Source organism: Lutjanus erythropterus, chromosome 19, assembly GCF_056507025.1.
Source record: "Lutjanus erythropterus isolate fLutEry1 chromosome 19, fLutEry1.hap2, whole genome shotgun sequence".
In the NCBI taxonomy this organism is placed as follows: domain Eukaryota; kingdom Metazoa; phylum Chordata; class Actinopteri; order Lutjaniformes; family Lutjanidae; genus Lutjanus; species Lutjanus erythropterus.
Window position 1 is genome coordinate 15,688,896 of NC_139335.1, and position 13,651 is coordinate 15,702,546.

A 13,651-nucleotide genomic window follows, 5' to 3' on the forward strand; every position below is an offset into this window, starting at 1 on the left:
TTCCCCCACTCTACACCAGATGTCAGTTCCCTCTCCTCTGCCTAACCACAGTCGTCAAAGTCACTCTAGACATCCCTGGACTTTGAAGCAACACAGAGCTTAACAGGGCCAGACTGTATTTTTCCAGTGCCCCCATCCCACCCGACACTCAAGCTCCTATCAAACACAGACTCAGCCGCGTTAAATCACATATTTAGAACACTCAAAACACACATTCTCACAGACAAATGCCCACTTTCAGATAATACTGTGTTTCTAGCTCACACTTGTGGAGCGGGCCATACAAGCACACATTCTCTTAGACATTAAGTGGGAGCTTTCAGACACACACCGGATCACACGCACAGTCGCTCAGTCACTCCCGCCTCCTCTAAGACAGCATCCAGGAGTCTATCAGTCCTAATTTGGTGATAATAAGTATAGCTAACTTTGCAGGGCCCCCAGTCCCAGACAGCCCATTGTTATATACACTATAGAGTATGGTATACAGTATGTACAGTGCTGATGTCATTGCTAATGTCTGGACTACTGTACAGCTTAAAAAAACACCTCTGCTCCTGGCCTATCACACACTATTTAGACACAGTTAGAAATTATCGACTCTGGCTTGAGTGGTATTTAAACAAAGGCAGAATTTACTCTATCATAACATGCAGAATGAAGTGTAGAGGAGTTTTTATTTTACTCTATTGTCTAATGCAATATATCAAGTTAATTTAATCTGCTGTTCCTGACATACAGTATATGCAGTTCTGCATATTAATTTAAAAGATGGACACGTTGAGCTTAACAGGTACAAATCTGAGGCCAAAGATGTTACCTAGGGCTGTGACGGTATGTTTTTTTCTTATAGCCGTGACAAAGCAACATCTTCCCACAGGATGGTGGTTTACCGTGACTGCCTTAACAAATATGTTTTATTGGTCTTTATTGAAGCATGCTGTCATGAGCATAACAGCTAATTTAAGGAATATGGTTGTACATTAATGTGTGCAAGTGAAAGAGAGAGCGACAGACTGAGTGATGGTGTTGCTCACAGCAGAGTAGTAACTTTAGCATTAAGTTTTAAGTCTGGCAGTAAATGTACAGTACATATCACAGTGTGTCTGTTGATAAATCCTGGAGCCTCTAAAGACCAAGAAAAATCTTATCTGTTTTTTCCCAACTGCTGGAAAAGGTGACAGGGCTAGCCCCAATGTAAGCTGAGCAGGAAAGGCTAACGTTACGCTAATGCTGACGTTAGTGTAATACCATTACAACATCGTATCCCTTTCAGAAGCTTTGCAGGCTTGAACTGCAGTATCTTTTTTGGAGATGTAGTAAAGTAAATCATGCATGCTTTTCTATTTTTCTGTGTTGAAAACAGTTGTGGTTGTTGTTAGTCGTCCGCTGGCAGTGCCAAGATGCCTTGGGTTGAGTCTTTTGACCAGTTAGAGGCTGTTTCCTTGACTTGTGTGTTACAGCGCTGATCCTTATCTGTATTAATAGATCAATGCACTGATTTCAGCATGAGATTGACCTTTCAAAACAAAATTTGCAGCGATGACGGTAATGAGCTCAGCCCCACAGTAGGAACCACACAATCCACAGAACTGCAGTAATGCGGTTATCATCACAGCCCTAATTTTACCCCTGTTTTTCTTCTGAGCAAAGCCAAAGAACCTTAACAGTGTGTGCGACAATTAGTGTGTGTTGAAACGAGGCCACACTGAGTACACCAGCCTGCCCGTGTGTGTATGTGTTTGTGCACGTTCTGGTCAAATATTTGCTTGCGCTCGCAGGCACAGGGGGATTGGAAGCCCTCAAAACAAAGACTTGAGCACCAAAGTGATAAAAGACAGGAAGAGTAAAAGAAAAGAAAGACAGAGTGAGAGGGAATTGAAAGAGAGATAAATGAGATGAAAGAGAGGGAGGCAGAGACAGAGAGAGGGAGATAGGAAAGGAAAGGGCCAGGTTGCAGCAGGTTATGTGTGTGTGTGTGTGTGTGTGTGTGTGTGTGTGTGTGTGTGTGTCTGTGTCTCTGCGGTCTCCAGTGGGACAAACTGTCAGACAGACAAGGAGCGTTTTGTGTGACAAATAGAGCTATATGATTAACGAGCACTCTCCACTCAGTATTAATTAGCCGTGTGAACTCCTGTGAACTTTACACACAAAGCGCTCTCAGCCTTTCAACTCTTCAGGTGAACGTTCACACACGAACACACACACACAGCCACACAGTCGTACACACCCTCATTTGGTACCTACAAAATGCACACGCATGCATACTTGTGTCATGTATACTTATGCATCATCACCCACTTGTACCTATGAGTGGAGTTGCATTTATATCTTATTGTAAGCAGTAGCTGCGGGGAGAGCTTCACAGTGCTCATGCATGTGGCTGTCAATCCTCTTAAATAATTTCCCTTGAGCCCTATGTAACGGATAGCATAATTAAAGGAACACTTCACCATTTTTCAGCCTTATCTCCAGACTAGATGCTTTTAGCAGATGTCAACCAACCAGATCCCATGGCTCGCTTCAAGGTTTAGGGTTCACTCTGAAAGCACAGCGTGCACATATTATAACTGACCAATTATCAATTAGTTGCACCTGATATAGGAAAAACATCACTGTAAATAAGATATAATGTATTCTTAGTAAAATTGTAGCCACAGTTGCTGCATCTGTCTTTTCTTGGGCAAACAGACATTATGAAACACCCTTCACTTGCAAGAGGCATTAAAATTTGCAGAGTCATGGCAAGCTGCATCTTTCCAGACACATTGAGTCTGAGATTTTCTAAAATGCCCACCCTCAACAGAGTAATCCCTTTCTGATTTAGGCAGCAACACGTATTTTCTGCTGGTGCAACCCTCGGGCCAAACTTAAAGGAATGGTTTTACATTTTGAGAGGTGTCACCAGGCAACTGGCGGAGATTCCAGGAAGTTTCTGCTGCTCGTCAAGATATTCTCCAGCATAATTTACACTTCATATTTTGCACAGATTTAACAAACATAACATGTTAATCAGAAAGATTAACATGATTATGCCTCTGTGCTGGCTGGAGGCTGACTGTGGCTGGAAGCCATTCATCTGTCCCATTTTTGTGAACACAACATCTTAGGAATACCTTGAAGAAGTTTCTTCAAACTTGGCACAAATGTTCACTTTGACTGAAGGTTGAAGTGAGTAGATTTTGGTGGTCAAAGGTCAATGTCATTGTGACCTCACGTCTGTCCCATTCTTGTGAATCCAATATCTCAATAACTTTGATGGAATTTCTGCAAATTTGGCACGAACGTCCAACTGGACTCACAGATGAACTGATTTGATTTCCGAGGTCAAAGGTCAAGTTCACCTCACATCTGGCCCCATTCTTGTGAATTCGGCACAAACATCTACTACAACTCAAGGATGAACAAATAAGAATTTCAAGGTCAGAGGTCAAGATCACTCATGACCTCATAAAATATGTTTTTGTCCATGACTCAACAATTCATATGCTGATTAAGACAAAATTTCACACAAATGTCTAATTGGATAAAATGATGAAATGATGACATAATTTGTACCACTGAAAAAATAATCTCCAAGTCAAGACAGCACCGGAAATTATTCTCTGGAATCATTCATCAATATCAATCAACTACTTCCTCATAGAAATGCATGTCTGTGCCCATTTTCTGTGTAGACCAGCGATGTCTGGAACAAAATAAATGGAGCTTACGTCTGTAGTTGTATACGATGAATCTGTACTGAGGTGTTGTAGCTGTGCATGCTCAGGCACCTCTGTTTCAGAGTTTCCACTATTAAGCTACCCAAGCATCAGTAATGAGCACCGCTGTTGCTGCAACTTTCTGCTGGCAAGAACCCCATTTCACAGAGATATTGGCAGGCCCGGTAAAATATGCATTCTGGAGGAGGTAGTCAGCATCTCTGACGCTGGGTCTGCCCTGAAGCTTTTCGAGGCCCTCAACTTATAAAGACCCGACAAGAAAAATGATAGCAAGACACATAATCAACAGTTGTTCTTTTAAGGAGAAGGAATGGAAGTTAACAGACATAAGGACTGTGAGAAAATGCGTGTTTATGTAGAAGTTTCAAGATCGACAAAGCCCAACAATATCTCAATGTATTTTTGTTCTCCCCTCGTAAAAGTAGTATTCCAAGAGTCTGACAAATGAGTTTAATCTCTTAATGCACCCGTTTTGGTTTAATGGTTTAAGAATCAACCTTTGAGAACTTAAGCAGCAGGTGGTATTAATAGGAAAAGTAAGCTTTCCTGTTGGCTCCAGCTACTTTTCCTGCTTTTTTTCCCCCTTCTCTCTCACAAACTCCTGTGTTTCTCCTCTTTTCTTCCCTCCAGGCGATGAAGGAGACAACTTCTATGTGATCGACCAAGGTGAAGTGGACGTAAGTGCCCGATTTGCACACACACACAAAAACACTCAGTCATTTTCTCTTTGGAGTAATTTCTTTCATTGTGAGGTAAATTAACTATAGCAAGCCATTAAAATAAAGGGGATTCCAGTATGCAGTGTGACTCAGTGGGAAAACCCTGCCTTCTCCACTCATGTTGAGACAATGTTTCCCGCTAACAATGGGCAGGTTGTATTGGATTGCCCCCATGTTTTGTTCTCTTCAAAGCTGGTTTCCACTCTGATGACAATCTGAACATGGCGCTATAGAGTCCAGCGCACTGTGAAGGCAACCAAACTGAGGACGTCTTTCGTCTTAGCAAGCCTGACAGAGAGCGATAGAGTTAAGTGGAGAGATAAAACAGGAGCTGATGGAAAGTTAAACAGGAAATTACCTTATCGACTTAAAGCGGTGAGCACAGAGATGGTGGGTAAGAGGAGAGAAGCAGGTTGGTAAGCTTGGCCGAGCGTGCCGATGTAGACGACCCACCTGAGAGAAGGAAGTATATAAATACTGAGATGGTGCCTCGATAAAAAGACTGCGTAACTCTTACTCAACGTTGCAATGACTGGCATTGTTTCCGGTGTTGTCCTGTTAAATGTGATTAGATAAGTTATGATGCCTATTTCTACATTCTGCTGAAACAGTAATGGGCCATGATTGTTTCCCACAGAACAGTACAAGATAGGAAATTTAGTGAAGAAAAAAGCAGAGAATAACTGCACAACTTTATTAGACTGAACAGGCCACATTTCAAACTTGAAATGCAAAGTTTTTCAGGCCTGATGAAACATTACCTGTTATCAAAATGTGCGGATGTTCTCTTGTTCCTTATGTGATTTTTTTTTTCTCTTTTTCTCCGTCATCGCCAGTGTTAGGTAGTCTTGTGTAAGATCTGATATTCACTGTATGATAATCTAACTCTCACAATAGAGGCTTTTTAGTGGGAAACGTTTTTGTTTTCACTGCTAATCTTACAGTCTGTGGCTTTTACCTTTTTCGTTTGGGTGTAAAGAGCAGCCAGTCCTTTTTACCACAAGTGGGTCGTCACAACTCTCTCTTAGCTGTGTAACCTTACTGGAAAAAATCCAATATGACAGTAACCAAATACCTCAATATTGATATTGCAAAAATACTATAGGGATTACCATAAATGCTTTCACAAAATGTTAACACAATAAAGTTGATAAATAATCATTAATAATGTTGATGTAATGACTAAGGGAATAAAGGCAAATAAAAGAACAAGGAAGCAAGGATAGTCTGGTAACAACAGAAATTTACATAACTCTACCATAATAAAGCCTTTATAACCAAGAAAAGACAACACATATGCCATATCACAACATAACGATCCAAAATCTAAGACAATATCTAGTCTCAGATCACAGTATTGATATAAGATCGATACATTGCCCAGCTCTAACTCAGACAGTAATTATTTTTTTCATTTGCTGCTTCTGGCTCAACTTTTAGATTATTAGATTCACAGTTGCTCTGGTGCTCAGTCCAGCAGCTACAGCATCACTTTGTGTCTTTATCATCTGGCCTGTTCAGGGCTGTGACTTCAGCCTCACTCTGTCTGCCATCGATGAAGCTTAGACATCTGCTCCCACAGCAAGCATCCTATCATTCTGCATCCAAGTTGGGGGAAGACCCCTATCCTTGGCTTAACCCCCACGCTCATATGTGTCTCCTTCACCTCACCCCTCCGTCTCTGCAGACAGCTGCTGCCTTCCACAGCTCAGGCTCTAAACTACTTCAAGCTCAGTGCCGAGGTTATTAAAGTGTGGAGATGTCTCTCATTAGAGAGGGGTGTAAATCTGCTGGCATCCCATAAACTGCCTGAAAGCTGACAGCCACTGCCACTGATGCAAACACCCCTCCATGTCTGCACACAAGTGTATTCACTTACAGATATTGGCCTATGTTTATAAGGGTGCACCACAAAGTAAATTAAAGCTTTCATTCCAAAATACAAGATAATCTCGTTGCAAAAAAAATGCCATTTTAATTAAATATTCAGTATCTGGTAACACTTTACTGTAAATCTCCCAATTTAGCATCTATAAGCAGTATACAGTCATTTAATAAATGTTTTATTTCACACTATAATGTACTGGGCACCCATAGCTGTCGACTGGCGTATTAACAGATGACATAAATGACAGTACAGTAAAACACAGTTGTAATTGTATAAACTAGTCTGTCTTCATAGGAGAAAATTTGATTGTAGACAAATCCTGTACATTAATAAACACTTAAAATGTGCTGATATCTGCTTACAACATGTAGTGTGTTATATGTTTGTTACACGTTTGCATACTGCTTTTAAAACTGAACTAGAGGGGCAAGTAAAGAGAGAAGGCTTATTTTCTTATCGTTGTTAGAATAGATACGGCGAAGATCTCATTACAGCTTGGGGGGTTGTGGCGTAGACCAGTTAACTCCTGTGAGGTAAAATTACTGGTTCTGGTTTTCTGGTGGCTTTGACGAGTGTGATATAACAGCTGTTTCTGGTTAAATAAAAAGCATAATGTTTTCAGTGTTGTCAGACACTTAGAATAACAGTCTGAGCCTGTCAGTGGCAAAAACAAGAACTTTTAGTGGTCGTACAGTCGCCTCCAAGGATTACGTTACAGCCATTGCAGCCTGTTTCATGGCTGCTGGCTTAGGTGATCTACTGGAAGATTTCCTAATCTTTTTGTACCTATTAGTCATTTAGATCCCTAAATATGGAAAAATAGGGCCCAGTCTTAGAAATACCAGATTTACCCTTTAAGTATCTGGTTGGGGGGGACTGGGCTGCTTCATGTTTTTCAGAAGTTGGGGGACCTTTGCCCAAAATGGTATTTGGGAGTGAAATTAAATAATTTCTGCCAAATACACAATAAATACAGACACTCTCTCACACACACTTAGACAGCTCATGGCCATGCGCAGAGAACCACACTCTAAGTAACTACAAACAGAAATACACAGCAACAATGTCTGCCCATCCACCTTCCAGTACTTTTGATTTGTTGCCTCTTAATTACCACCAGGCACACACAGTCTGCTGTAGACATTCACACACCGAAAATTTAGTGACAGCTGTGCGACAGGATACATTGTTCAAGACTTGAATTGCTGCAGTCTTTTTCATCGTGAACTCCATTTTACCTTCTGCACAGCGCTGACTCAGTGAAATACAGTCGTTTCCAATGTCAGTGTTTATGGACCGCCTTAATGCTAGTTTTTGCTCCGGTTGCACTCGTGCATAGCCGTTCTGATTAGGATGTAGTGTTGCTTGTTTGACCATTTGAAAGAGCTCTACCTGACCAGGAGCTGCATGAAAGTGTGTGTCAAACCCTATGGTGATCAGATGCACAGCAACGAAGAAGCAACGCAGTGAAGAACACTATAACCTGTATGCTCTGATGCAACACATATGATTGTACTTCTAATCTAATCTAATCTAATCTAAACCATAGCCAGCACTCTGCATCTCTTTGAAGCCATCCCAGTTTATAGTGAAGAATGACTCCCCTGTGGTCTACTCTGAGATTTGGATAATGGCTTGCAACAATTCTGGCAATTCACAGCCACCAGAGGGATAAACCCCTCCCTCCCTCTCTCTCCTCCTTTCTCTTGGTGTTATTAAGTCAATGAGATAGTGGATAGTGTGTCGACAGGTGAAACCGTAACGGCCCCAGAGACAGCCTGAATGAGTCTCAATGAGGTTGCATTGTCTGTAGAGCTATAGTGGCTGGCCTAAATAGGGCTGTGCATGTGTGTAAAGGTGAACAAGCATGTGAGTGCCTCTGTATATGTGTTTTAGATCTGGGGGGGTGGACCCACAGAGTCGATCACAGCTTTCTGTCCTCCATCACTCCTGAATCAGAAGGAAGGTCTTAACAAGACAAGACAGAGGAAAATAAAAGGGATGGAGGGAGAGATAGGAGGGATAGAGGGCCTTTTAGAGGGTCTCATTTGAGGGCTTAGTGGGGATCAAATACTTAGGAACCAGCCTAGTGAGCATATCAAACAGCCCGGAAACTGAGAGGAGGGAGAGAGGCAGGAGAAGGGTTGGGGAAGGTGTCTCGGGATGAAATTCCTCACAGTCTACCCAGCAATGATTGACATTCTTCAGAAGCAGTTAAGCTTATATAACAACCTGTCCATCACTCTGTTTCTTGTTCTGCCTGCAGGTGTATGTGAACGGGGAGTGGGTGACCAGTATTGGAGAAGGAGGTAGCTTCGGAGAGCTGGCCCTGATCTATGGGACTCCTAGAGCTGCCACCGTCAAGGCCAAGACTGACCTTAAACTGTGGGGCATTGACCGAGACAGCTACCGGCGCATCCTCATGGTACAAACTTCAACACACTGATTAATGCTACTTCAGTATACACTTTGAGTTAATTTCAGGCTTGCACATAGTTGTACTATAGAACACATAAATACTCTGATAGCCATCATGTCAAGTTACATAAAAGGTGCCCTGTGGAATTTTACTGTAGACAAACAGAAGTTTTGTTTGCATTCAGTGTTACTCACTATATGCTTGAGGTCCATGTCAAGTACAAAGTAGAGGTGTAACATTGATTCAGTGACCAGCGATCCAATGCTTTAACTGACTTTAACAGACGAATAAGAAACAATAATTAATAATTTTTAAAAAAGCAATCTATGATGACAAAAACTTTGACACTTTTTGCCAAAGAATAAAAATGAGACAAAAGTGTTAGGTAAGGACAAATAGGCAAGAGATTTAATCTCCAAGTAGGCACAGAGGGTGGTTATTTCCCTCTCTTATTCATCTCTCCTCTTACCCCTCTCTTACCCTCCTTCTTACCGACTCACACTGGAAAATTAGGGAACGCAACAGTGCCCATAATGAACATAATGTCCCCGGCAGAAAAAAGTGACTGGTTTGTTGCACTAATGTTTTAGTGGAAATGACCTAATGGCAAATTATGGTTAATACATAACATATTAACATTTGACCCAATAAATATAACCATAGATGAGCAATTTACAAATGAAACAAATGTAACAAACAGAATGCAAGTTTGAAAAAAATGTAGTACACTCAATGTTAATGTTAATAACAGTTTAATAGATGTTTCCTCCAAGAGAATGAGTTTGTAAAGTCTAGAGAAACTTTGCAGTACATTTCAGTCGACTAAATATCCTGTAGATTAAGATGACTAAAACCTTATGATATTTAGGGGATTAAAAATAAACTACAACTGAAACAATTCAGACTAAAATATTACTTCAACTAAATGACATTTTAGCCAAAAGAAATGTATTTCAGGAAAAAAAAAGCATAATAATGTTTGTATTGATGGATAATTGTCAACCAGGCAGCTGAGAGAGAGTTTCACAGAAACAGCCCTGTTGGACTGCTGGGAACTGACTGAGTGACTTTCATTGTCTCCTCCCTCCTCTCCCTGACTGCTACCATTCAAAACCTTTTACTGGCCGCTCATATTTGTGACAGTTGAGACAGATGTTACACCCGGCAATCCCATGTAATCATCATGTAACCGATTGTGTTAGAAGGGCATATGATATTGTCTCATAAAAGCAGGCCCCTGAATTGAATCAAATCTAAATCATATGGCAGATATAACAGTATTAGTCATGTGTTAAAAAGGCTTTCTTGCTGCATCAGATACAGCTGCTAAAGGGTATTTTGCGCTTCAGTATGAGGCGCAGAGTCTTGTACCAGCATATCTTCAACATGTGATGAGTTGGGATGAGAACGCACTGGACAATCCGTACCCTTCCCATTATTCAGCAGAAAACATGCTGTAACTCTTATCATTTGTGGTCCTCCACTTACCCAATATTTTCTCCCACTCAACTACTTAAGACTCCGTAAACACTTAAAAACGGGCACTTTCATTTTTAACATTCAAAATATACACACATTTGCCAGTCGCACACAAAAAAACACCTCTTCCTCCGGTGTATCCTACCCGTCTAACGTCTCTCTAGATCTGTTGCAAGGCAAAGAAAGGAGAAAGATGGAAAAGGGAAGAGCTGTGGAGGGGAGACAGAGGGTCAACACTAATGCCTCTACACACACTTCCCGCTCCAGGAGCTTATCTAGCAGGAATGTCTAAATGTTTAAACTGGAAACACAGGGTGCTCGGCCCTAGCTGTCATACTAATTCACACACACACATTTTGGGTGCTGTTCCCGTGTGTGCATGTGAGTCTCCGTGCCCCAAGAAGTACTTCCTCAAATGTTCCTATCAGCTTACTTCAAATAAATTAGATGACTCCAATTAACCTTCCAAACACCCGTGTGCATCCAAGTCTTCATCAGCATGAAGATTCTGCTCTGTGTCAAACAGTCTGAGCCCACAGAGACGGAAGAAGGTCTGTGTTTGGACATTTCAGCTCGGAGTAAAGTTGGCACTGGCCTGCCCAGCACTCATGTCACCTCTTAAGCACATAGTTTAAGTGAGGGCACAGTCTGCCCTGGTAACCTTTCTTTGAGAGGATTCTGTCTCTCTCTCCCTCTCTCTCTCTCTCTCTCCGGCTCTCATTCCTCCATTCCTTCCAGCAGCGGCAGCAGGAGGGGAGTCGGGGTGAAGCAGAATTCAATTATGCAAACCTGTAGTTAATTATTGCTGTCAATGATTTGTAAAGCTGTTTTCATAAAGTGTGGTATTCTGGCAACATCTTAGGCCAAAACAATGAGCATTCTCTGTGTGTCTAAGTATGTGAGTCTAAGTGTGTGTGTGCGTGTGTGTGCTTCACAGTAAAATTATGCTGAGTGCCTGTGTCTGCAGCTAGTTAGTTAGGAGCTTGGGAAGGTGTGCAGCAGCTACCATCAGTTTCACTGTTTGCACATCTGCTCCTCTCCTGTTCTTCTCCTCTGTCCTGATCTCCAAAGTTTTACATTGAAGTACATTTACAATCAAGTTAGGCCTGGGCGATATAGCTAAAAAGTCCAGCACGAAAGTGAGGTTTCATATTGGTCGATATCCATAATTATTGATCATGTAGCTCGTAACTGACAATATGTTGTATACTCCCCAGCGTGGAAGCAGCTAAAGTTATAAAATAAGTTTGCTGTATTACAAGTCTTGGTCGGGAAGGTATTCCTGCACCATTTACACATAGTTATCTGTCCATCCACACATCCGTCCATCCATCCATCCAGGCTGAAGGCACCACGCCAAGCATGACGTTCCTCTCCACAGCAACGCTTCCCAGCTCCTCTACCTTATCTGCCTCCTTTTGATCCAAAGGAGAAGTGATTCTACTCTGAGCTCCCTCCAAATGCCCAAGCACCTCGACCTCTGATAGTTGTCCAAACAACAAAAAACTACCAAACAGGCAAGCTGACCTGTCTTTCTGCACTCATTTTGTCAACCTGGTTGTTGTCTCAGATTTTGCAAATATATTAGTTCTTATTCTCAGGTGATTATACACTAATGAAAACATAGTTGTGACGATATATTATAATCTATCTATAATCTATCTGTATTTTCCTAAAAATACCCTGTAAACCTTACACAGGACTTTTCATGTTTTTTAGTAATATGAATAAACAAAAACAGCAGCTTCATATGAAGATTTCCTGCCTTTCTGTATTTTATATCATAGTTAATTGAACATGTGTGGGTTTTGGACAGCTGACATCTGAAAGGCTCTCAGAACCACAATTTTTTTTTACATCATTGAGCTATTTATCAGTTGTTTAGTGCATAAAATTTCACAAAAGGTGGAAAATTTTCATCACTGATACCCAAAGCATGGGATGATGTCCTCAACACGTTGTACTTTACCCACAGCCCAAAGATCTTCAGTTAACTGCCATAAAGGAGTAAAGAAACCAAAAAATGTTCACATTTAAGAAGCTGAAGCTGACAGATTAGTGGATAATGAAAATAAAAGTTCCTTTCAGCCCTGTTTTAGAGCACCTACATATTTGTACGTGCCTTTGAAGACACCCTCTTTAGATGAATCTCCCTTTTAGACCGTAACTTACGCCACCACCCATTGGCAAAACATGACACATACTCGTACCATAGTCATGCCGATGACACAATGTCAGTTATCTTGTCATTTAAAATCAGTGCCAAGGCTGCTCTTCCAAACCACCACCACCCCCCCCACCTGCTCCTTGTTCAGGAGTGCATTTTGTAAACAGTGTAATACCATTCCCTGTGATAAATACACTCCCTGCATTGTGTTGTCACCAGTCAAACAATACCCACCTTGTAGTGTCATCTTGGTATTTAAACACGCACAGCTATATACAAAGCCATTTTCAAACTAACAGACCACTGTCAACAAACAGAACACAAGACGAAAGGAAACAAGGGGAAATAATACTAAGATATGAGGAGGCATGTGGGGGGCGGGGGGTGTGTGTGTGTGTTTTGCGTTGGACAGAGATGAAGGTGATGGGGTGTGAGGTACAGTTGGTTTAGTCTGGCTTCGCTCCACACCTCAAATCTTTGATGATTCTACCTCAAAGACAGCGAGCAGACAGAGAGGCTGGTTCATCCTTAACCACGGGAGGAGCGAACACACTGGGGCCAACAGGAGTAGGGGAGTTTTGTGCATGAAACATGTGCTCAGGCCCTCCCAAGTTGACTGATGCAGATAAAAAAGAATGCATGGAGAAAAAAAAGGCTGTGCACCAACAAAATAAATGATAACTTGAAATTTTAGAATCAGAAATTTTAGAAAAGTATCATTTTCATTCCATCCTACCCAGTAAACCCCTATATTGGTGACATTACTCTGGCCCGCCCAGCCAGTCTTACACCAGTGGCATAAATCAGACCTGCTGTGTAACGCAACGTTATGTACGCATGGTAAGCCTTTAAGCTCAGCAAGCCTGTCGTAGGAGATCTATGGGGAGACTATGAAATCAACATCTCTGTGGAAGCTGGAGTGTGTGTGTGTTTGTGGCTGTGTGTGAGATTGTGTTAGAGCTAGAGTATACAAGTGTGAGAGTTTGTATTTGCTTGCTTAATGAGCATGAAGTTTCGTCTCTGCAGAGACAGCAACGGAACATAAGTGGCAGAACTAAAAACAGGCTGCAGGCTCCGCACACACACACACACTCATGTGCACACACACCCTCGAATCATTTATCCAGGAGGGAGGCGATGCAGGCTAGAATTCCTTTAATCAAGTTGTTTACGATTTTGAGTTTGACGTTGGCTCACTTGGGAACGTTTTCTCCCCTTTTAAGACAAAATGTGAAATTATATGAAATTAGAGGCAGC

General features: G+C 41.6%; 1 protein-coding gene across 2 annotated transcripts in view; it reads left to right on the forward strand.

Annotated features, from left to right (window-relative positions):
• The window catches only part of prkar1b (protein kinase, cAMP-dependent, regulatory, type I, beta), an 82,562-nt gene that overhangs the window by 50,566 nt on the left and 18,345 nt on the right, over positions 1-13,651 (forward strand). For both annotated transcript variants that reach the window (XM_084744458.1, XM_084744459.1), the window contains 2 exons: positions 4,353-4,399; positions 8,596-8,754. In XM_084744458.1, the coding sequence (XP_084600584.1) occupies positions 4,353-4,399; positions 8,596-8,754 (206 nt within the window). The remainder of the gene's footprint in view (positions 1-4,352; positions 4,400-8,595; positions 8,755-13,651) is intronic.